We start from the raw sequence: 24,594 nt of genomic DNA on the forward strand, positions 1-24,594 counted from the left end.
ATCTTGTACAAAAGATCGGCAGTGTAACAATTGTCTTGAACCATGGCAAGTGAAAAATGTAGCTTTAGTTCTTACAACTGCTCCAGAATTCTTCGTATTGCTGGTTCAATTGAAAGCCAACGTGTTGCACAGACCTTCAAAATTTTTAGTGGCTGTTTTCCACAATTTATTGTTTCAGAAACCTTTTTATATTCCTTTTGTCTTTTGGATGAAATGGAGAACCAATTGTAGGTTTCCCGTACAAGAAACTCTATGTTTCTAAATAGGGTATTCACTGAGGCGTGCGAAACTGCAAGCTGAAGAGAGTGACAACTGCAATGGAACAATACCAAATGCTTCAAACCATATTCTCTCTTGAGTTGTTCGAAAAGCCCATTGTTTATTCCAACCATTGCAGATGCATTATCTGTGCCGATAGGAATTTTGAGATCTTTCAAAGAATTCACAAGAACAGCATCCAGATTTATTGCATCTGCAGTTTCTACAACAGCGAGTTTGAGAAATGCTGATCTAATGATTTGGTTGTTTACACTATAGTACCGTATAACGATACCTAGTATTTTAGATATTGATACATCTGTGGATTCATCTATTAGTGCACTGTATTTTTGGTTACCTATATCTTCAACCAATGATTGTGTAAAATACGGAGCCAAAACTTCAGTTATAATGTTAGTGCACTTTGTACGATGTAATTGCATGTTTTTAGCGCCCTCATCACCGGAAAACACCTTCTTGCACAGTATTCCTAAATGATCTACAGCTAAAATAGAACAATGTTCAGCAATAAATAAAGAAAGGGCGCCTTCCGCTCTGCTTGTTATTCTAACTGTAGTTTTCGGAACAATTTTCACAGGTAAGGTGGTTTGTGTTTCTTTTAAATCAATTTTTTGTTTATGCTTAATAGTTTTCGAATGCTTTATAATATCACACAATTTAGCATAAAACTCTGTTGCATGTACTTGACATCTTGCCTTGGATAAGTCTCCAACGACTGGTTTCAGCCACCCACTGATTTTTTAAATTTTTATATATATATATATAAAACTATGGGACTTAACAGCTGTGGTCATCAGTCCCCTAGAACTTAGAACTACTTAAACCTAACTAACCTAAAGACATCATACACATCCAAGCCCGAGGCAGGATTCGAACCTGCGACCGTAGCAGCGGCGCAGTTTCGGACTGCGCGCCCAGAACCGCGAGACCACTGCGGCCGGCCACACCCATTGAATTAAAGTTCTGCTTCCCACGCATCCCGATATTTTTGAGCGTACTGCTTCTTCTTCTGCGGTAAATCCATTATGTAAACCACCGCAACATAAGTTTCACCAATTTATAATCACTGAAAATACATTAAAACTCAGGCGAACTAGAGGTCATGAAACAATCTACTCACTCGGTTACTCGATATCAGTCCTATTCTTCATTGTTTAAAACGTAATAATATCTGAGATACCCCCACCGAATTGTTCTTGCGTTACCACTGTGCATGTGGTAATAATTTGACTGCGACTTAACATTTCGAAAAATTAGAGGTTGCTGGACTGAAATGTATTTTATTATACTTAATATAACGTTTGTTTTTTGTCAATTCGAAAAATAAAGGGAGTTCAAAAGTTGAAGAGTTATAGATCAATACGCTATCGACGATAACAGGCTAGTGGGTAATGATTAATGAATTGTTCTATAGCCAAGGTTTTCTTACTCTGTAGGCAATTCCCACATTCAGGTTTACTAAATGCTGAACAATGCTACATGATCTGCTAAGAACTTAATTCAACTTAGTAAATCTAGATAAAGTCAGTGTAGTACCCATTCTATAGTTAAAATCTTAGTTTTGTTAGTGAAAATAGTTTTGATTTGTACTTCAAAAGTCGCCAGATAAGTCGCTAAATAATTTTTGTCGCTAAAAAGTTTTTTTTTGTCGCTAAGACGAAGACAAAAGTCGTCATTTCTAGCGACAAAGTCGCTAAATTGGCAACACTGGTAGAGGTCCGGCGAGCCGGCCAGTCTATGGAAGGTTTTTAGGCGGTTTTCCATCTGCCTCGGCGAACGCGGGCTGGTTCCCCTTATTCCGCTTCAGCTAAACTAAGTCAGCGATTGCTGCGCAAACAAATTCTCCACGCACGTGTGCACCACCGTTACTCTACCACGCAACGCAAACATAGGGGTTACACTCGTCTGGTGTGAGACGTTCCCCCCCGGGGGGGGGGGGGGGCGAAGGAGGTGCGTGAAGGGGGGGGGGGCGAAGGGGGTCGAACCGCACAATAACCCTGGGTTCGGTGTGGTACGGCGGAGGGGTGAAGTGGACTGCAGTAGTCGTCATGGGGTTATGGACCACTGCGGCTGCGGCGGGGACGGAGCCTCTCCGTCGTTTCTAGGTTCCCAGTTAACATACGACATACAACCTGAGGACATCACACACATCCATGCACGAGGCAGGATTCGAACCTGCGACCGAAGCAGCAGCGCAGTTCCGGACTGAAGCGTCTAGAGCGCCTAGAGCCGCTCGGTCACAGCGGCCGGTGCCGCTCTTGATCACTAATGGGAGTTCTTGTTGCAACTTCGTTACCGCATGTTGGACCTCGATGGTGTGATGCTGTTTTAATGAATGGTTTCAACTACAAACCAGCAGTAATATTGCTGTCGTAGTGTTTGGTTCATTGTTGAATTCAAATGAAGGGCGATTGTTAATGTCGCTTGTCGTAACTGCTGTATATATTTGTATTTCTTATCGGTTTGTGTATAAGTTGACATTATGAGATGCATAAAGCTTGATCCAGCGCCAGACCCGGAAGCCACAAAGGCCTACTGAACTAATTTTGTTTTCACTGTAAACGATAACAGCCAAACAATTGCAGGATAATGATTTATTGAAATCCTTGGAGAAAAAAAAAAACACACACACAGCTTTAAGTAACCATGAAAATTACCAAAGTTTTAGAAGCACAAAAATTTTAGTCACTTACTAAAATCACATCCTGCATTGCATTGGAGATGCATAAAACAATCGCGCCACAGGCGTCGTCAGTAGTTAAAATATCACCTCCATCTCTATAGCATAATTATGAAGAGATGGTCGCTGCGAACACGACATATTGTCAGTACTTAGCCTGTGAACTAGCGTGAAGAGGGTGTGGAAGCACTAGGGTAGACAATTTCACCGAGAGAGGGCACTTGCGGTATGCGCGAGACACCCGCGCACATTAAAACCCAGGGATACATACTCATGCGCGTCAAAATTTTGAAGGTGGTGCTAATTCAAACCCTCTGTCTTAATAAATAAAACATATCAGAACCATTTAAAACACCTGCATACAATAGAAAATATGAATACCAATTTGCCTGTGTCCTAGTGTGAAGCAGCTGAAGCTTGCTCTAAAGAAGACATCTAACGAGAGAGGGCACTAGTGTTAAGCGCGAGAATCTCGCGCAAATTAAAGACTAGGATACATACTAGCGAAAACGAACAAAATGTTGTAGTAAATCGAAACCATCTGTCGTCATGAATGAAAAGGAGTCATTTAAACCACACATACACACCGAGAACCGCGAACAATAACCATCAAAAATCCGTAAAATCCCAACAAGACAGGAAAGAAGCATCTCACCAGCATCAGCAGACAAGAAAACTAGCTTCTAGTGAGCCAAACTATATTACGTTAGAGCAAGAAGGGGTTTGAAACTATCCAAAAAATTTTTATTTATAAGCTGCACCTGTTCGTTAGGAATAACTCCATCTTTCTGAGATAGATGTTTGAAAATTTCTAATTCCTCGAACAGGCCCAGTTTGTAACCGTTACTCACTTCGTGTAGCCATTCTACGTCATCCAGTTTACGTCTCGTATGCTGTAAGAGCAATAGATGTTCAACAAACGTGGAGTTGTACATGTTTTCCCCATTTTTACCTAGCATGTGTTCTTTATATCTTACTTTAATTGGTCTACCTGTCTGTCCAACGTAATAGCTGGGTCAGTCGTTTCAAGTAATTTTGTAAACTCCGCATTTTGTGCCAACTTCTTCTCGTGTCCCAATAATATGAATCACTCTTTGCTTTAAGCTATTATTTACGGAAAAGGCAACTGTAACCGTATTGCTTCTATAGAAGTCTCCTTATGTTGTATGATACGTTCCCCAAAAGTGGAACAGAAATGAAGTTATTGCCCTTACGCTAGGGTGACCAAATTATTTTCGGTGAAAACCAGGACACATTCCACATGTACCCAGGTTTCTTAGTTTTAAATATTAATGTTTTGTTGATACATTTTGTTAACCCGATTATTATAACTAATAAAAGGATACAAAATATTGATATAATCTAGATTATCTGTATAATTAATGACATTTAATAAACGTATACAGTAAAAAAAAATGTATTACGATTTTACAAAATTTTACAGCCATTCAACTTTTAATCAATTAATATTAACATGAGCTTTAATATTACTGAGCACTTGTCGATGGAATTGACTGTCCTTGGAGAAAAGGGTATTTTTCACTACCTCCAGCCTTCTTTTCTTGATCATGTCTTTGTTCTTTGAGACACAGTGATAAAACTCGGCACAATCCATTTTGTAGTTGTACAGGATCTGCAGGAGCTTCAAGAGAGTCCATCTCCATTCTGTTTCTTTCATCAGTCCACTGAATATTCGTGAACGAAAATATTCTTTCCACATTGGCATTATGGGCTGGGATTGCAAATAAATACCTTGCAATTATTACCAACTCAGAGTAATGCTCAAGACAGTCACAGCTTTTAAAAAAACTCACCCACTTCTCATGACATTCCAATGGTGTTTTTTTTTTCATCATTCCACTTGTGAAGACTTTCTTCAACAAAATTTGTCAGTACGCCGAACTCATAAATGAGAATGGAATCATCGATTTCAATCTCTTTACTCTTCAAATAAGAAACTGTCTCTTCAACACTTTCCTATTTTGGCACGCTCTTCAGTAACATCCAATCAAACACCGGCGATGAGGGTAAATATGAGGCGCTCCACTTGCTGAGATATTCTACACAAGTGTCATAAAACTTGTTAACTTCTTTTCTAAAATTCCTTTCCGTTGCTTCTGATACTTCTGCTCTTTCAAGGACAAATTTAACATTAAAAGAAATGAACTGCAGTTCTCTTCTCTTAGTAACAGTTTCCAGAGTATTTTTCAAAACATCATTTACCTCAATTACACTTTTCGTGCTTCCCTCAATTTCCTTTATCCCATGCTGCAAAGTGCTAAGCTGACTGTGAATGAACCATAAGTAGGCTTCACTTAAAGGGTTACTGAAAAACTGAACCAATATTTTGTGGGCTTTGTCTTCGTTTAGGAAAAAATCTTTTAACGGTTCAAACAGGTGGATTACTCTTTCAACTGCTGGAAACAGTGATAACCAGCGAGTTTTCGAGTGACACATTACATTCATGTATTCAGTTCCCACATAATCACAGAACTCCTTAGGCCTCTCTGTCCTAACAGTATATATGTAAAAGTGTTAGTATACCTTCGTGACGACAGTTTGAACATCACAGTTTAAACTGTCAGCAGATATCTGCACGATATTGTGTAAAACATGTGCAGGGCACCCTATGCCTTCAATGTTTTCATGCAATGTTGCCTTTAATTTGGTAAATACGTTGCATTTGCCTTGTCTTTTTAAACCACCAAAGTTTGTGTTAGTGTTGTCTCCACAAAATGCCACACATTTATTTTTCTCAAGATCAAACATTTCGATAGTATTCATACAAAATCTTGAAATTTCGTCAGATGTTTCATTAGGTAGGGAACTCACCTTCAAAAGTTTGGTCTGAATTCCCTGATTAATATCGAAAAACCGAACAACAAACGGAAATATTTTAGTGGCCTTATGATTGCTGGCACTTTCGTTCTTGCAGAACTAAACTTTTTTGCAATGGAAGAATCATCAAATATAATGCTGTTAAGCTTATTAGTACAATCACTAGTGTAAGCTCGGCTGCTCGAACTTTCGTCTCTTCACTTGACTGATGTTTCACAAAATAATTTTGTAGAGTTTTATTGCAGCTGGGTGCACTGTATCTGTTAATGTGTTTCTTTGACATGATGTCATCAACTATGTCGGAACGTCCACCATGACTTATACTAATAAAACAGTTACATACGGAACACTCTGCTTCGTAATCAAAACTAACTTTCTTAATGAAATTAAATTCCTTGGAATAACAGTCACTGAACTTGCTGGCACGTTTCGGCATTGCGTTTCACAGTACTGCAGCAATAATACCAATAATATGAGAAAAAACTATTGCAGTTTGTCTGACAAAGCATCAACTACTACACTGTTCTGACAATGAATGTGCAAGTGGCGCGACAATCGGACGGTTTCATAGCTCTGTTACAATAATACAACTTACTACTTGTTGGCCAAAGTACCGCTCAAAGTAAGTTATTGCCTGAGTGCATCACTACTGATACTGCGATTACTAGTATGGAACAATGGAGATTTTAGACAAATAAGCTAAAATATATTAATTTCTTGTGTTGTATTTCCTTTAATATAGCGAAAACCCAAAATTTTGAGAAAGTTTCACGAAATGTATTTAAAAACTTAATTCCGGGACTTATGAGCGTCCCGAAACAAATTTTAGGGACACCGGAACACAGGGATGAAAACTGGGACAATCCTGGTTTTCCGGGACGTTTGGTCACCCTATCGCCCTGTTGTCTCATAAGGTTGAACATTTTACAGCTGTTTCTAATTTTGTTTGTTTGTTCTTATATCATTTTACGTGACATCATGGCTTAAAACGTCAAGAATTCGCAGGGCTTTACGTTATTGGGCTATTTAGGGCGAAGGGCCCCAAGCTTTTCTGTCTCACAGACCACGTGCTAATTTTTTCTATTTTGAGTGGACCTCCTCCCCCCCCCCCCTCCCCCGGCTTTCATATGCTGAATTTTTACACTGTTTAACCCTCGAGCAGGCCGCTTTTGTAAAAAGTACATCATCAGCAGTTTTTATGGCTAATCGATGCCTTAACCTTGAGCTGTTGCGCCATTTTTACCATGTATTCTATTGCTGATGTTTTCTCGACAATGTTAAAGTGACTTCCGTTCATTTGGTCAGCCTTCTCAGTTTGAATTCTGAATTGCAACCAACGACGTGTCGAATGGTGTAAAAAGTACAATGCGCGCCTGCTGGTGTGACAGTGGAAGGCTTTGTTCCAGCAGTCAATGTCCAGAGGTAACTGAACTAAAACTTAATTATACCTACTCGTTTTTGTTTTTGTATTTTTTTTTTTTAGTTTTTACAGATGCACAGTAAACGTTACTTTGGTTACACCGACATCGGAATATATTTATTCATTTCATTTCTTTGATGTTTTGTCCCAATTTAAAGGGTGTATCAGGCAAAGAAATTCGCAAACTGCTCGAAGAGGGTGATATAATACAGTCTCTCCAGACTTTTCAGACTTAGAGGAATGTAAAGTAGATTTGAGTGATGAAAACACTGAATAGGACCATGGCAGTGAATCTTAAGTTGAAGGTGAGGATAGTGATGATCCCAAAGAGACAGCAGATGTAGGTCTACGAGTGTTCTTTACTGAAAAGACAAAGTTGGTGTAAAAGCGAGTGTGTTAAAACATCAAAACCAACTGAAAAAACATTGTAGAAATTCCACCAGATCCGAAGAGAAAGTTGATGGTATAACTGATTAAGTTAGTGCTTTATTGAAAGTAAGTGACCGAGACACACATCAATTCTCGCGCAAAAGAGGTGCGGCAATAAAGTGACGAAATAATGGCTGTCTTCGGAATTTTTTTGAAGAAGAAGAAGAGGAGAATGCCATCATGCTAATGTACTGGAACTCTGGGCAGCAGGTGGAACAGGAATGCTACTGCTTAGGACTCCAATGAGTTACAACAGATTTCTACTTTTTCTATGTTGTATGCGGTTTGGACAGTATCGGGTTTCTAATGCTCCTGAGGGCATAATGAAAAGATATGTGGTGCCTACAGAAAATTCTGACAGGAATCTTACAACTGACAACTGGTACGCAGGCTACCTCCTTTCTGAATATTTGCTGCAGAAGACTATAACTTGGATTGGTACAATGAGGAAGAACAGACGTGAAATTCTTCCAGAATTTCTCCCAAACATAACAAAACAATTGGAAGTGCAATGTCTAGGTTTCAGTAGGGTAAGACCTTAGTTTCATATGTTCCTTGTAAAAACTGTGCTATCATACTTTTTTCTGTTGTGCATGACATGGCGACAGTGGATGAAGAAACACACAAATCTGAAATCATAATTGAGTACAACATGACAAAAGGTGGTGTTGACGTTGTAGCTAAAATGTGTGCCTGATACACCATTTCAAAGAACTACAAGGACATGCCCATTGCCTACTTTTTCATTATTCTGGACATTGCCAGAATTAATTCGCAAACAAATTGTCTGCAAAAGGTGTTATGAAACTGAACATATGTCAGAAAAACTGGCTAAATTGTTGTTTAAAGAACTAGAAGAGTAAAATCTTTTGTTATAAATGTTGAAGATAGTAAATATGTTGAAGGTAGTAAATATGCTTTGTTCAATAAATATAATATTTTTTAAGTCAGATTTGTTTTTACTGACAAATAACCATGTTGTAAATTTTACAATGCACGCCTGCTCATGTGACAATAGTAGGCGCGCCTGATGGAGGGTTAACTGTAGAAGTGCAGAGTGAAAAACGAAAAAAAGGTAAGGTTTACAAGGCTCCATGAACCAAACCATCAATCTTTTGAATGTTCTAGAGAAAATAGGATCTACATGTTCATTAGAAGAAGCAAGGCAGTTAATGGAAGAGGCCTTACCCACACCATTTGATACAATTGAAATTCCATCCACCTCTCCTTCTGAAATTAGGAAAATAATAAACTCTCTCAAGAATAAAAGCTCTCATGGAATTGATGGGATTTCCAGCAGGATAATAAAAGCTTGTTCCCAAGAAATAAGTGGGATTCTTAGCCACATATGTAATAGCTCACTGAAGCAGGGTATTTTCCCAGATAGACTGAAGTATGCCATTGTTAAACCACTGCATAAAAAAGGGGATACGTCTGATGTCAACAACTACCGTCCAATCTCTCTTCTGACTGCCTTATCCAATATTCTTGAAAAAGTAATGTATTGTAGAGTAGCTTCACACCTTTGTAAAAATAAAGTTTTAACAAAATGTCAGTTTGGTTTCCAGAAGGGTTTTTCAACGGAAAATGCTATATATACTTTCACTAATGAAATATTAAATGCTCTGAGTAACCAGAAGTCATCTGTTGGGATTTTTTTGTGATCTATCAAAGGCTTTTGATATGTGTAAATCATGGAATACTTCTAGATAAGCTCAACTACTGTGATATGTATGAGACAGTGCTCAAATGGTTTAAATCATACCTAACGGTAAGCGTGCAGAAAGTTGAAATAAGCAGTTCACATAATATGCAAAAAATTGGTGATTTCTCAAAACTGGGGAACAATCAAGAATGGGGTGCCACAAGGTTCGGTCTTGGGTCCTCTGCTGTTCTTAATGTATATTAATGACTTGCCATTCTATATTCACGAAGATGCAAAGCTGGTACTTTTTGACGATGATACAAGTATAGCTATCACACCCAACAGACAAGAATTAACTGTTGAAATTGTAAATGATGTTTTTCGGAAAGTCATTAAGTGGTTCTCTGCAAATGGGCTCTCATTAAACTTTGACAAAACACAGTATATACAATTCCACACAGTAAATCGAATGACACCATTAATAAATATAGACTTCAACCAGAAATCGGTAGCTAAGGTAGAATATTCAAAATTTCGAGGTGTAGGCATTGATGAGGGGTTGAACTGGAAAAAACACACTGAGGATCTGCTGAAACGTTTGAGTTCAGCTACTTATGCTATTAGGGTCATTGCAAATTTTGGCAATATACGTCTCAGTAGATTAGCTTACCACCCCTATTTTCATTCTCTGCTTTTGTATGGCATCATATTCTGGGGTAACTCATCATTGAGTAAAAGAGTGTTCATTGCACAAAAGTGTGCAATCAGAATAATTGCTGGAGCTCATCCAAGATAATGCTGCAGACACTTATTTAAAGAGCTAGAGATCTTCACTGTAGCCTCACAATATATATATTCACTTATGAAATTTGCTATTAACAATCCAAATGAATTCAAAAGTAATAGCAGTGTACATGGCTACAACACTAGGAGAAAGGATGATCTTCACTACTCGAGGTTAAATCTAACTTTGGCTCAGAAGGGGGTAAATTATGCTGCCACAAAAGTCTTTGGTCACTTACCTAACAGCATCAAAAGTCTGACAGATAGCCATGTAGCATTTAAAAGGAAATTAAAAGAATTTCTTAATGGCAACTCCTTCTACTCATTAGATGAATTTTTGGATATAGTAAGTGAGTAATTTCCCCAACCTCCACAACAAAAATTAAAAATATTAAGTGTAACGTAATATTTTGTGTAATGTAATATCTTGTATAGACACCTTTTATTAACCTGACATGTTCCACATCATTACAAAGTGTCGTATTCATGATCTATGGAACAATTACTAATCCAATCTAATCTAATCCAGAGTACCTAGCTCAGTACAACACATGAAGCTAACAACAGTCGCTGTTCAAGAAATTGAAAGAGTTATTAAATCTCTGAAAAGTAAAAACTCTACCAGGATAGACAATATTTCTAACAAATTATTAAAATGATACTGCAGACATGTAAGTAAAGTCCCTTGCCACATTCTTGATGCATCACTTAAGCAAGGAATAGTTCCTGAGAGGCTTAAGTATGCAGTTGTAAAACTGCTGTATAAGAAAGGAGCTGAGACAGACGCTGCTATCGGCCAGTATCACTAGTGACAAGTTTTTCAAAGGTTTTAGAGAAACTAATGCATGCCAGGATAGTTAAGCATCTCAAGGATCAAAATATCCTCAGTGAAAGTCAGTTTGGATTTCAGAAATGTTTGTCAACAGAAGATGCAATATTTGCATTTGCTGGCAAAGTCTTTTAACCTATCAACAAAAACTAAAGATGTTTGGGATTTTTTGTGACCCAACAAAAGCGTTTGACTGTGTCAGTCACCAGATTCTTTTACAAAAAGCTGCACATCACGGTATAAGTAGTTCATCAGGGAAATGGCTTGACTCGAACCTGTCAAACAGGAAACAAAAAGTGGTAGTGGAGAGTCAAAATGGAGTCCCATTACTTCAGAATGGGGTACTGTCACATGTGGAGTGCCCAAGGCTCAGTTCTGGGCCCCTTTGATAATTGCTGATAATGCTTTTATACTCCTTATATCTTGTGGAAGCTTACTGTAAGAAATACCCTTTCTTCTTTAGGATCATTACTTGTTAGTTTCAGTCTTTTGCTTGTAATATGATAATCACTCCTGTTTCTAGTATTATAAGCATGCAAATCTTTATTCAAGGATAGGGTACAGTGTTGCTTCGAGTATCCAAAATATCTCAGTACATTTGTCATCAGTCTTAAAATTGTTTTGAACACCATAGCACTTTACTAAGCACAGTCCTGTTGGAGGTGGTGTTGAGACCTAATGCAAAGCAATCTGTCTCATTTGAGCATTATTTTTGATCTTGCGTGATTCTCTCATTTTATTTTTCATGGAGTCTCTTTCTGTCTTCAGTTCACTTTGTGCATGATGTCTTTGGGACTTCATTCTCAGACTCACTTGTGTATTTTGTCTCAGCATATGTTTCTGTCTTCACTTTCTATTGGATCAATTTGTGCTTTTTCTAGGCCAAGTTTGACTTGTATGATCCATGGTGCTCTTGACTTGACCTCTTGTACGTGTGCCAGTATTCTGCTGCTGAGTCTTGTTGGTGATAGTCTGGGGATGTGCCTGTAGAACTTTAACATTCTTTTCTTGATGTCTGCTACTTGACTGACTTCTTCTCTACGGTTTTCCTAAAGTATAATCTGCATCCCCCTTCTGTTAGCTTGGGGCCAAGAATTTTTCTCATGATTTTGCATTCTTTATCAGTAGGCTTTCCGTGTCACTTTTATATGAAGTATTAGTGTCTCACTTGCATATCGTATTTCATGTTTGATTACTGTGTTGTACTGTTTAAGCTTTGTGTCAATGGACATGCATTTCTTGTTTTGTATGTCCTGTGTCTTGCCTGAGACTTCTCTTCCTGTAGGTTAGTGGATTTCACCTATATATTTGAAATGTGTAACTCTGTTTATCTTGACATATTTTGTGTCTAATTTTTGTATGTTTAATATTGAGCAGAAAAATTCAGACTTCTGGAAATAAATTTGCAGGCTAACTTTTAAAATTTCAGTTTGTTTGGTTGCTGTTGCTACTTTATCTGAGAGTATTGCCAGGTCATCTGCAAAAGCTAGGTTTGTGATATCTATATTGTCTCAGGGTCATCCTAGTCATGTTGGTTTCCAGTGTCCTTGGATTTACAGCTCTTTTTCTCAATCCCTCATTACTTTCTCCAGGACTAAATTGGACAATGGTGTGGATAGTCTGTCACTTACACCAGTTTTTATTACAAAGGGATCAGAGATTTCACTCCTGAATATAACGTTTGGTGTCATGGCAGTCATTTTCTGTTCAATTAATGGTAGTGTTTATGGGTTAAGGGGATACGGAATCGGATTTTGGGTTAAAAAATCGAATTTTTTTTTATTGGCGTATTATATTCTGCCATGTTTCCTCTTTAAAATGACGTATCATACATAGCTCTACTACAATTATAACTATTTTATTTTTATATATTTGTGAGATCGGGTATTTCGCTTTAGTTATACACGTCTCTCGTGGCTGACCATGAACTTTTTGGCAGTACCTTTAAAGTGACATGAATTCAAATATCCCGGTTTCCAGCGACTATTTATACACTAGTTGCCCGAAAATGTTTCTCTCTGGTTTCCTCAAGTTACTCTTTGACTTTGTGGCGGGACTGTTTTGTAAACAGTGTGATATAAGAAAGTAGTTGTTGTTGAGTTATTTCGTATTTAGTGATTCATTTTTCGCAGTGAAAATGCCTAGAGCTAAAGCAAAAGTATTTAAAAAGCGTGTGAACTGGCAAAAGAAAAGAAATAATGATTCATTAGCAAAGCAAAGCAGTTCATCATCATCACTGTTGGAAAATGTGAATCCACTTATTACTGATTTGCCGAACGAACTCACACCAAATGAAAACAGTGCTTCTCATAAAAAACTAAGAGATTTGGAAGAGAAATATAATTTACTTGATAGAGGGAATGAAGTTTTTGAACTCATTGATACGAATATATTGTGTGAAGCTCTTGAAAACAGTTTGTGCTGCAAAAAATGTCATGGAAACGTTTCTCTGAAAGTAGAATCCCATGTTGGCCTGGCTGCCCAGTTTAATTTAATATGCAGTGTTTGTAAATACAGCTGTAAGTTTCCAAGTTCGGTTTCAGTAACTGTAAATAATGGATACAAGAAAACTGAACTTTATAGTGTAAATATTAGGTTAGTTTATGGATTGCGAGCAATTGGTAAGGGCAAAGCAGCTGGTGATATGCTATGTGGTGTTCTAAATCTTCCAAGTGCACCTTCAAAGTTTGAAGCTTACAATTATGTACTAGGATCTGCAGTTGAAGATGTAGCACAGAAGTCAATGCAGGTTGCTGTGGAAGAAGCAGTGGAAGAAAATGACGGCAGTCGTGACCTCACAGTGGCGTTTGATGGCACGTGGCAGAAAAGGGGCCACACCTCCAACAATGGTGTTGTAACAGCAACTAGTGTTGATACTGGCAAGGTTATTGATGTTGCAATAATGTCTAAATACTGTAGGTGCACAGGCAGGCTGAAAAATGAACACAGTGATGACTGTATTGCTAATTATTATGGTAGTAGTGGTGGCATGGAGGTTGCTGGGGTGAAGAAAATTTTTCATCGCTCTTCACAGTGGTATAATGTTCGCTATGTCAAATATCTGGGAGATGGTGACTCTAAAGCATTCAAAGAAGTTTTGGAAAGCAAACCATATGGGAACAGTGTAAATATAAGCAAACTTGAATGTATAGGACATGTGCAGAAGAGAATGGGTGCCAGGCTGAGAAGGTTAAAATCAGTTATGAAAGGGAAAAAGCTAGATGATGGGAAAACCTTGGATGGCAGAGGAAGATTGACTGATTCCATAATAGACCACATTCAGAACTGCTATGGCCTTGCAATCAGGCAAAATACAGGCAATCTTGAAGAAATGAGGAGAGCTATATGGGCTTTATATTTCCACACCGCATCCACGGATGAGCATCCACAACATGGTTTGTGCCCCAAAAGGTGAAAACAGCTGGTGTAAATACAATAGGGGACTAACAACAGGAGAGAAATACATTCACCACCACAGTCTACCATCAGCCATCATGGCAGAAATAAAGCCCATTTTCAGAGATCTGGCTGACAGAAGTCTTCTGATGAAATGTCTTCACGGAAAAACGCAGAACCCCAACGAGTGCTTGAATAGTGTGATATGGCATCGTCTCCCAAAAACAGTGTTAGTCGGAATTAATACACTACATTTTGGTGTGTATGATGCTGTGGCAACCTTCAATCTTGGAAATATAACTAAATGCCAGGTCCTTCAAAAGTTGGGTATGTGTGTTGGTTCCCGTACGGTACGTGCTATGTTCTTTTTAGATCAGCACAGACTAAGACATGCTGATAATATAATCAAGACATTAGTGAAAAAAGCAAGACAGGTGCAGAGGGGTGCCAAAAGAAGACTTGAAGATGATTATGAAGACTGTGAAGGGGGTATTAGCTACGGATCAGGAATGTTTTAATCTTCTTTCTCCGTTTCCCGTAAGTTTACTTTTTACTTCATCTAGGAACATTATCTCAGGTACTGGTCAACCTAGAAGTCTGAAATTTTTATGACGTAGTGACATAGGTCCCTATTACATACTGAAACAACGATTTTTTAATTACTTGATTTACAAAAGACTTAGGAGTGATAGTCTAGTAAAAAGCGATGGAAAAAATTTACTTAAAAATAAATGTACAATATCTCTGTAAGAAAATACTTTGACAATAAACTGTTGTTTCAGTATTGTTGTAACATATGAATGCACATACAGTAAAATTTTTACCTCTCTGTCTCCAGTAGTTTGTGAGAAAATGTTCCCTATAGTAGGCATATATTAACATTGCGGGGATAGGTGATTCCGTATCCCCTTAAGTCTCTGTTCTTTTAAGATGTAGAGCAAGAATTGTCAACCAACAGAATCGTGCTTTCTTGAAATCTACGAAGGTTCAGAAGACTGGAGCAGTGCTGATGGCCTTGTATTCTAGAATTGTTTTCATATTGTAGATTTTTTATTTGCAGAATGACTGGGGCAGAATATATTCAATAATTTTGTGTTCTCAATGTTCTCATTTCCTCCAGGGTAAACGTACTGAAAAATTTTGTAGATCACTTGTAGCAAGGAGATTCCTCTGTAGTTCTTCACATTCATCTCATTTTTTGTGCAGTGGATGGATAAGTGCTGATTTCTAGTCACTAGGAAGTTTTTCTGTTTGCCAGAGGGTTGTGATTATTTGTGTAAGTTCCTCTAGATACTTTGACCTGATGTTCTTAGTAGTTCTGCAATGATGCCATCTTCACTGTATGTCCTGTTGTTTTTCTAATTATAAATTTGTAGATCTCTTCCCATGTTGGTGAAAATGATTCTTGGTAAATGCAGTACAGCCCTATGTTGACCGAAATAACTGACAAGTTTCTGACAATTCTCCTGATTAGTTAGTGTGAGTTTTTGTTTTGTTTTCTGAAGCATGAGTTATGAGGTGTGTACCTGCGGACCTTCCTTGAGGAGGCCCTTAGAATTCTCTTATGTTGTGGTTGCAGAAGTTTTCCTCCATAGTGCACAGTTGCTTCTTCAATTACTTTCACTTGGTGTGCATAAGTTTTACACCCTGTTTTTTTGTACTTGTTAAAACAGTATATGCTTTAGAGGGTTTTTCACTGCTATATTCTTGGGAAGCTTGTTTGCATTTTTCTAGTGCATTTTCGCATTCTGAGTCCCACTATGGGTGTTTAGTGTTCTTATTCCATAGTTTTAATTCTTGTGCTTTTTATGTGATCTTTCTATGGAGTTCTTCCCAAGTGTTTGCTTGTTTTTCCTATTCCTGCTTTATGTTGGGTTCTATGCTCTTTTTCATGTTTAAGTTCTACATGTATGTTTTTTCTTCGGTGGAAGTTTGATTTTGATTCTTATTGTCACAAAGTGCTTTCTTATTTAATAATATGTATTCTGAAAACACATCAATAGATTTTAATGTGGCTAAAAGCCTCCTGTTATTAAGACTTATACTGTCATACACCATGTTTCAGTGTGAAGAAATACTTTATAAGACAATGTAATGTGTGAACTGTCCATCTTCCCAAGCAGACAATTTGTTACAGTACCAAAGATCAGTGTGGCAAAGTGATAGATATCAAACACCAAAATGTATCAGTGCTAAATGCGCTACAGTCATTTTATTGCTGAACTCCCTTCCATTTTCCTGTAATTTCTCTCTCCCCTCTCTCTTTCTCTCTCTTTTGCTTTTGTGGAAGATGTACATGGAATAAGTCATGAACAATGCAATCATTCGTTAGTTATGAGCAGAAGAGAGTGGGATAATTTTTGTTTTTCTCTTAGCTAAATTGTTTAATGCACCTGTCCAAAAAGACATATTATTTTGATCACAATATTCAGCTTATCCTTGTACTTTGTTCAGTTTGAGGCTATTATATTGGTCTAGCATCCACAAGAAAGACCAGACTTTGGTTAAAAATATTTTTGAAGAATTGAATACATCTATACTTATTCTAGAATGTCTTGCTTAGAGAGGAATGAAGGGAAAAATCATTAAAAATCTCAATATCAAAATGTGCATCACTTAAAAACTGATATTTTCAGTTTTGAGACTCTAATATCACATTGCCACTCAAGCTTTTACAGTAAATATAGTCACAGTATCATAATTTAGTTCCTAAAAGTGTTATGCAAACCTCTTCCCTTGCAGGTTGCCTCTTCTCTGTTGAAGTAGGCTTGTTTATTTTGAATGCAAAACATGATCAGATGTAACCCCCATTTGTCAGAAAACTGATGCAAAAACTTTTGTTACAGGTTGTGTGAGACAGCGATATGTGCTTGCAGTGATGAGCTTCCTGGCCGTAGCCAATGCCTATACAATGCGCATATGTCTTTCTGTTGCCATAACAGAGATGGTGCTTCCACATCAAACACCAAAAAGTTACAACAGTAATATCACACACAGTAATGCCACTGACATCAGTGGTCAAGATCCGGATGACCTTCGATGTCCTGGAGATTATCCAACACATGAACCAAGAAGAATGGTAAGTGCGCTCTGTGATTGTGAGACCGATTTGAAGGTCAGTTATTGGAAATATTGAACTAGTGATAATTTGCCATAAAAACTAATGCAAAAGATCATATAATGACTATTCAGAAAGTAGATTACATTTTTGACTGCAGCAATAATGGTTGGGTCTAGAGCAGCCATACTGTTGTCTAAGCATTTGTCTATTCAGTCGACACCTAGTCGTGTGTCCATGAGGTTCATCTCATTTCCCATTATTTCACAATAAAAGTTTTAAGTGTGTGCTGCAATAGAGAATCCCATGAGTTGTGAAGTGCAATCAGTAATAATGTTTTTGTTGGCAAAAAACCACAGACCAATTGAATTTTATCAGTGACTGTGTGAAGTGTTCAGCAACAACGTAATCATTGAAAGTAGAGGGCGCCAGTGGTCCATTAGTCTTAAAAGTGGTTGAACTAAAATTGACAATGAAGAGTGAGGTGGACAATCAAGCATTGTGACTGATGAACTGGTCACAAAAGTAACTGAGAAGACTCAAAAAAACCTCTGGTATATAATGGTGGAGCTCTTGTTAGTTTTTAACAAATTTCACAATGTTTTCTTCATCAATTGTTGCACAGGAGTTAGATTATCACAAATTTTGTGCAACATGGGTACCAAAAGCCTTGACTGAAACCGACTTATCACTACATCATTGATATTTCTTGATTCATAAGATAAAGATGGTGACTCATTACTTGTTTGAATCATAACTAGAGACAAGACTTGCATCAAACATGTGAACTGAGACCAAATTGTAAGCTATGGAGTGGGGCACACAAATTCCCACCCAAAGAGAAGAAAACACTTGCAAACTTTTTTTTTTTTCAGGACAACAGTTGACCACACACAACAAATCACAGTTGAGAAGTACTCATTGCTTTCAAGTGGGAGGTGTTTCCTCATCCACTGTACAGTCCAGATCTTGCACCAGGTGACTACCATCTGTTTCCAATGATGAATACCTGGTTTGCAACACAGAAGTTTGATGATGACATGGAACTGTGGAGAAGGAGAGGGGGGAGGGGCATGACTAACTGGTTGAAGTCTCAGGTGGCAAAATTTTGTGACAGTGGGATTTCAAAGCTTGTTCACGACTATGATAAGTATCTACGTTTGTGTTGAGGCTATGTTGAAAAGTAGTCACTTTCAAATAAATAAAACATTATTATTTCTTACACTTTTTTTTATACTGAAACATAATCTGTTTTCTGGATTGCCCTTGCATTTCTGCCCTCATTCATTTCGTAGGCAGATAATGTGCTATTTTGAAGATATGACAACTTTTTAGGATAGATTCAGGAGTCAACCATGCTGCTTTGAAATATATTAGGCCCTAAAATAAAACAGTATTTTGTCATAGTAGTTACAACTTGTAAATTTTAAAGATTCCATGATGGGCACTACTTTCACAGGTGTACTTAGGATCATATGCCTCCTATAAAGATTTAATGGTAAGTGATAATCCCAGGTGTTCCAGGGCAACATTTACTGAACTTACAGCCCTTTATGTAAAGTGATTTTCATAGAGTTTTGCTACACTACATACATCTGTTACTTTATTATTAACTCTGAAAGTGAACTCCTCTTCCTATCTCTTATTGCTCTTCTTCACCACATTCTGTATTGTCTTTGTTTTGCTCTCTGATGTCACTATCCTCTTCTCATATTGCATTTGGTTTGATGTCAGGATTGCTTTCTTCAATATCATTAAAACGCATTGTAATGAGGTACAGTATCAATGTAAGAGCTGTTCCTGACATATAGATATTTTCCTTTTTGTGTATGAGTTATCTTTATTCCTTGAGCAATCTATATATTTTTTGGTAGCCTCTTATATAATATGAATTACTTTTGGGGAGAACAGTTTTCATGTAAAGTGAGGACTTTGTTATATAAATAAATACATTGTATTTTTCATTCACATCAGGAAGAGTGTAAGCATATCTTCAATGTATGCCATTGATCTTTGACTACCCTCAGCCTCACTTCAGGTGGGTCCCTCTCAGTGGCCTCCCCAACCTAACTGTCCTTCTCTCCTCCCAAGGAAGGAACTAACAGTTCCGAAAGCTAGAACAGTGTCATCACTTTTGTATGTGGCTGTCAGCAGTACCAAACATTTTACCTCCTGAAGATAAGTGAGGCCAGCAGTAGTGTACATCCCAGGAAAAAAAAATACTTGCACTTTGTAGCATGTAAACATGAACTGTGTGCAAACAGAGATGAACTCAAAAGATCGGTATGAATTACACACAGATAAACTTGGCTGCATTTGTGTGGCCGTCATCAAAAAGCTCTGACCAACCTTGCTTCATATCCTTAAAATAAATAAAGCGTATTTGTGTATTCTGTGTGTAAATATATATTTGAGGTATTTATTTTCAGAGAATTACAATGTATCAGTGTAAGATGTTTTGTGAATGAATGAATGGGCGATAAATAAATAAATAGGAACATAAGAAACTCCCAAAGAAAAATTACTTGTTCTTCTCTGATGTGTCTTTTTTTATAGTGGATGTAAATTCAAATTTAGAATTTGTAGAAAAATACTGAACTTAATTAACATTGATATTATAATAAATAGAATTGTTATTTGTCTTGTTTTACAGGGTACATTAGCTGAATTTGATTGGGATGAAGAAACACAAGGCCTTATATTGAGTTCTTTCTTCTGGGGTTACATTCTTACCCATCTGCCTGGAGGAATGCTGGCAGAGAAATTTGGTGGCAAGTACTCACTTGGACTTGGCATCTTGTGCACTGCTGTGTTCACACTGCTCACTCCTTTAGCAGCCAGATATGGTGGAGCCACATGGCTCATCATTGTCAGAGCTGCTGAAGGATTAGGAGAGGTCAGCAAAATATTTCTCATGAAAGATTTTTTAACTGTTAGTGCATACTGTTTGACATGAAAATATTTCTAACACATAGTAAATCTCAACAGCGGTACCCAATATTACCTGTAACATATCGACTTTTTTGTGCAGTAATAATTTTTGCCTTAGGATCCATTCTTTTGCATTGTGTCTCTCTTCACACAGTGCCTGTAAACTTAAAAACTGTTACTTTAGTCTGATTTGTTGCATCCTTAATCACAGGTAGTGAGTAACTTTTATTTTCTTAGATTAATTGTATACTTTTTTCTCTCATGCTAATTGCATTTGCTTTCTTCCAATCAAGAAACTTCTGCTATTGAAGACTGCAGCATTTTTTATTTATGTTTTCTTTCCATGGTCTGTGCATAGCCATTCTGTTGTAAAATCTACTATTATTTCTCCTAGTAACCTATACTTATCTCTTACATAAAGGAAAGGAAAAGCCTCTTCCCACATTAGCCAAGTGATGTGTGGTGCATAGGTGCATGTAACAGACAACTGTATTAACTACCTATTGAGTCCTGGCTCTTCCTTTGCCAAAAAGTACACATATTCACATACAACCTCACCCACATCCAAATGCTTACTGGATGTCATATCAGAAAAATGCTAGCTGGGATTTGCAAGACAAATGTCAACAGAGTTCATGCTGGTTAACATTGAGTAACCATTCTGTTCCAGATAACTCATTATATTTGAGCTCTTCCCCAGTTGGATAACTGGTGTGGGTAAGAGACATGCAAGTTGCAAAAGCAGCCACCAGTCGAAAGACTTTCACCAGGCCATTGAGTCATATGCAATTATTAACACTGTAGAAGAAACTGGTGTATTAATGTATGATCGAAAGAAGTGAAAAACAGGTGGGACCATTAAAGCATTTACCACAAATGCCAGACATTGAACTGCTCGCTTAAGACTAGGCACAGAAACCTGACTAAAGCATAAAATTGACAGCAATGAGATTTTTGGAATAAATCTAAACATATATTAGAAGTATGAATAATGGGATATGGAAGTGTTGTACTTATTGTAGTAGGCAAGAAACTCAAATCTGCTGAAATAGAAGTTGAAGCTGCATGTGAGATTGCTTTTGGGTAAGACTCAGTATCATGGGTGGGCATAATCCTTAAATCAGGTCCTTCCATTGACCACCAAACTCAACTCCAAATGTACCTGCAAGCTTCAGAGACAATGTCCACTAGGTAATACATATGTGCGCCCATCATCATTGATGGAAACATTAATCATCCAATGACATATTGGCTTAATTATAGTTTTATAAGTTATAGACATGAGAAGACACCACATAAAACAGTACTAAATCCTTTTTCTGAAAACTGTTTATAACAGATACTTTGTAAGTCATTCATTACAAAAATAGACACGATGGGCCATTTGTTCAATGTAGAGAAACTGTGGCTTGACTTTTGAATAATAGTTGAACAAATGTTGGACGCACATGTACCTGGTATAACAGGTCATGACGGGAGCAACTCTCCATAGCATACAGTCTTTCTAAATAAACTTCAAAAGAAACAACTACCACACAGTTGGTGAAAAACAAAGAATATGGCTGTAGGTAGAAAGATTCTAAAAGAAGTATGTCTGGCTGTCAAAGCATAGATTCTGTAGTGAATGTCACAATAGAATTTTATCAAAAGATCTCTCACAAACTGCAAAGAAATTCTGGATGTATATTAAGGGTGTTAGTGGCACCAAAGTTGATGTCAAAGGAATTGAAACTGAAGATAGAAAAGCAAATTGAATTCTGTTTTGAAATACTGCTTACAAAAGGAGATCCTGAAGAACTCTCCCAATTTAATGCTGCACCTCTGTAAAAATGAATGATGTAGATATTAGTATTAGATACATTAAGAAACAGCTGAAAACATTAAAACTGAACATGGCTTCATGATCTGATGAAATCTCTTACAGATTCTACATAGAATTTTCGGATGAAATAGCTGGTTTCTTAAACATGTATGATCTGTGCAGCAGTGGAATATATCCAGCTGCTTCTAAACTAGAACAGACATCAACAACAGTAAAGAGACTGCTGCACATATAACCAATAAGTAAATTGAATTAATAATGTTTAATAACTTATTGTGGCCATAAACATATAGCTAACTAACACCAGTCACACAGTACCAAATGTGACTGTTCTGACTGTTAAAATGAAATAAAAATAAAGTAGGCACCATCTGAGAGTATCTCATATTTACTGAAATGTGCATCATTAGACGCAAACACTTGTGGGTATATGAAGTGCAGTGATCATGGACTCAGTTGTAAGTAAAGTGGGATTTTGGTTCACTGTAGGATACAGTCAGCGTATAAAGGACTTGGGCAATCAGTCCTGGAATACTGCTTAAATGGATGGAACCCACGCCCAATGTGACCAATAGACAAATCTGAGTAGAGAAGTGCAACACCATAGAAATGCTGAAAAATCCAAACTGGCAGATGCTTGAAGAGTAACATCTACCATCATGTGGAAGCCTGCTTTAAAAGTTTCAAGAACCATCTGGTGTCAGATTTCCTGTTTCTTGAAGGCATTAATAGAGTGATATGGATGTACCCTGTTAGAAAACTGTTGCGTGTAGTCATGACAAAGATATCATTCATTAATACTCACCTCACAGCACATTTTCATATCAGTTAATTCAACCATTTCATAATTCACACTGGATTTAGAACATCAATGTAAACAGCAACTGGTACCACACACAGAAGGCTCCACAGCAGAGCAATTACTAACAATGGGCTGGCTATGGAATATTGCATACATTGAACAATGTCTGTATGTTAATTCGTAAATGATGAGTTAGAGGAGTGAAAAAGACAACAAAATATTATGCTTTTTGCATGGAATGTTGTTCTGCAAAGCTTGTTAGTGGGCCTAAACACTCCATGTATTATAACCTGTTTGCTGCAGTACTTCCTGTGCAATGTAACATCTGTTTTGCTCCATATGAGATCTTTGAAGGATAACTGCTGTGACTTAGGAAATTTTAAAGAATGCATACTATGCAAGAGTTATGTGCTACATTATAGGTAGACAGTAAGCTGCCAAAGAACTATATAATTACGCTGTATTTGTTTTAGGGACCAACATTTCCTGCAATCAATGCCTTGTTAGCGCATTGGATCCCAGCAAGTGAAAGAGGAACTTTGGGATCATTTGTCTTTTCTGGTATGTGACAGCTTTTTCTAATAATAGATAAGATATGACACTCAAACCAAAGAGAAATATAAAGAGTACTTTCTTTCATTCTTCTCAAAAAGCTGTACTATGTCAAAAGTCAGCTTGTTAGACTCAATCTGTGGAATTTGCATAAAAGTATTTTCATTCTCAGAACATGTGGATGCAACTAAAATAGATTATACTGAGACCACATACCTGGAAGCAGTGTTGCCCATAATTTACTTTAGAAATAAGGGTGAATGAATCTGAAGAAGCCCACATATCATCTGGAATCAAGTGCAAATGTATAGTGTCCATAATGGATACTACTTTCTCACTGTATATGGATGTGACTTTATATCTGTAACACGCACCTGGTATCTCCATATTTTTCCCTTTATTTCTTGTTGCTTCTCAGTCTATCACTGTTAAAACTGAAGTGTCATTTACTGTTAGGTAGATCCATCTACAGCAGATATTCAAAGGATGAAATACTGAAGTTTTAAAGAAATGAAAACACTGTATCTTCTCTGTATCCACAGGTTCATTAATAGGAACTGTAGTAGGAAATTCATTGAGTGGATTGCTGCTGTATTTGACACAAAGCTGGGAGAGTGTGTTCTATGTCTTTGGTGGCATTAGTGTGCTTTGGTTCATTGCCTGGCAATACCTCTGCTACAGTTCTCCATCATCTCATCCTTTCATTTCTGAAGAGGAAGCAATATTCCTTGACAAGACAATAGGTGGTCTTGAGAAAGATAAGGTAAATCAAGACAGCATTACATACACTGTTACCTTTTCTTTTCATGTTGGCTGTAAGACTTATTAATAGAATTAAAAGTAATTTATCCACTTTTAAGATTCAGAACATGTTTATGCAAATATAGATGAAAGATTGACCAGATGCATACTTTGTGAATGAAGCTTGCTTAACATTTACATGCAATATTTTAGGAACGGCATCCAACTCCGTGGAAAGAAATGGCCATGTCTGTCCCTCTCTGGGGTCTTATTTGTGCACAAATTGGACATGACTGGGGATTTTTTACAATGATTACGGACCTTCCAAAATATATGAGCAGTGTCCTCAAATTCAGTATTGCTCAGGTAACTTTCCATTTATTAATCAG

At 37.3% G+C, this 24,594-nt stretch overlaps 1 protein-coding gene across 1 annotated transcript in view; it reads left to right on the top strand.

Annotated features, from left to right (window-relative positions):
* The window catches only part of LOC124802934 (putative inorganic phosphate cotransporter), a 210,385-nt gene that overhangs the window by 145,742 nt on the left and 40,049 nt on the right, over positions 1-24,594 (top strand). Inside the window, exons 2-6 of the mRNA XM_047264019.1 lie at positions 17,146-17,378; positions 20,011-20,253; positions 23,386-23,473; positions 24,007-24,227; positions 24,419-24,571. Of these exons, the coding sequence (XP_047119975.1) occupies positions 17,146-17,378; positions 20,011-20,253; positions 23,386-23,473; positions 24,007-24,227; positions 24,419-24,571 (938 nt within the window). The remainder of the gene's footprint in view (positions 1-17,145; positions 17,379-20,010; positions 20,254-23,385; positions 23,474-24,006; positions 24,228-24,418; positions 24,572-24,594) is intronic.

This window comes from Schistocerca piceifrons, chromosome 6 (genome assembly GCF_021461385.2).
Source record: "Schistocerca piceifrons isolate TAMUIC-IGC-003096 chromosome 6, iqSchPice1.1, whole genome shotgun sequence".
In the NCBI taxonomy this organism is placed as follows: Eukaryota; Metazoa; Arthropoda; class Insecta; order Orthoptera; family Acrididae; genus Schistocerca; species Schistocerca piceifrons.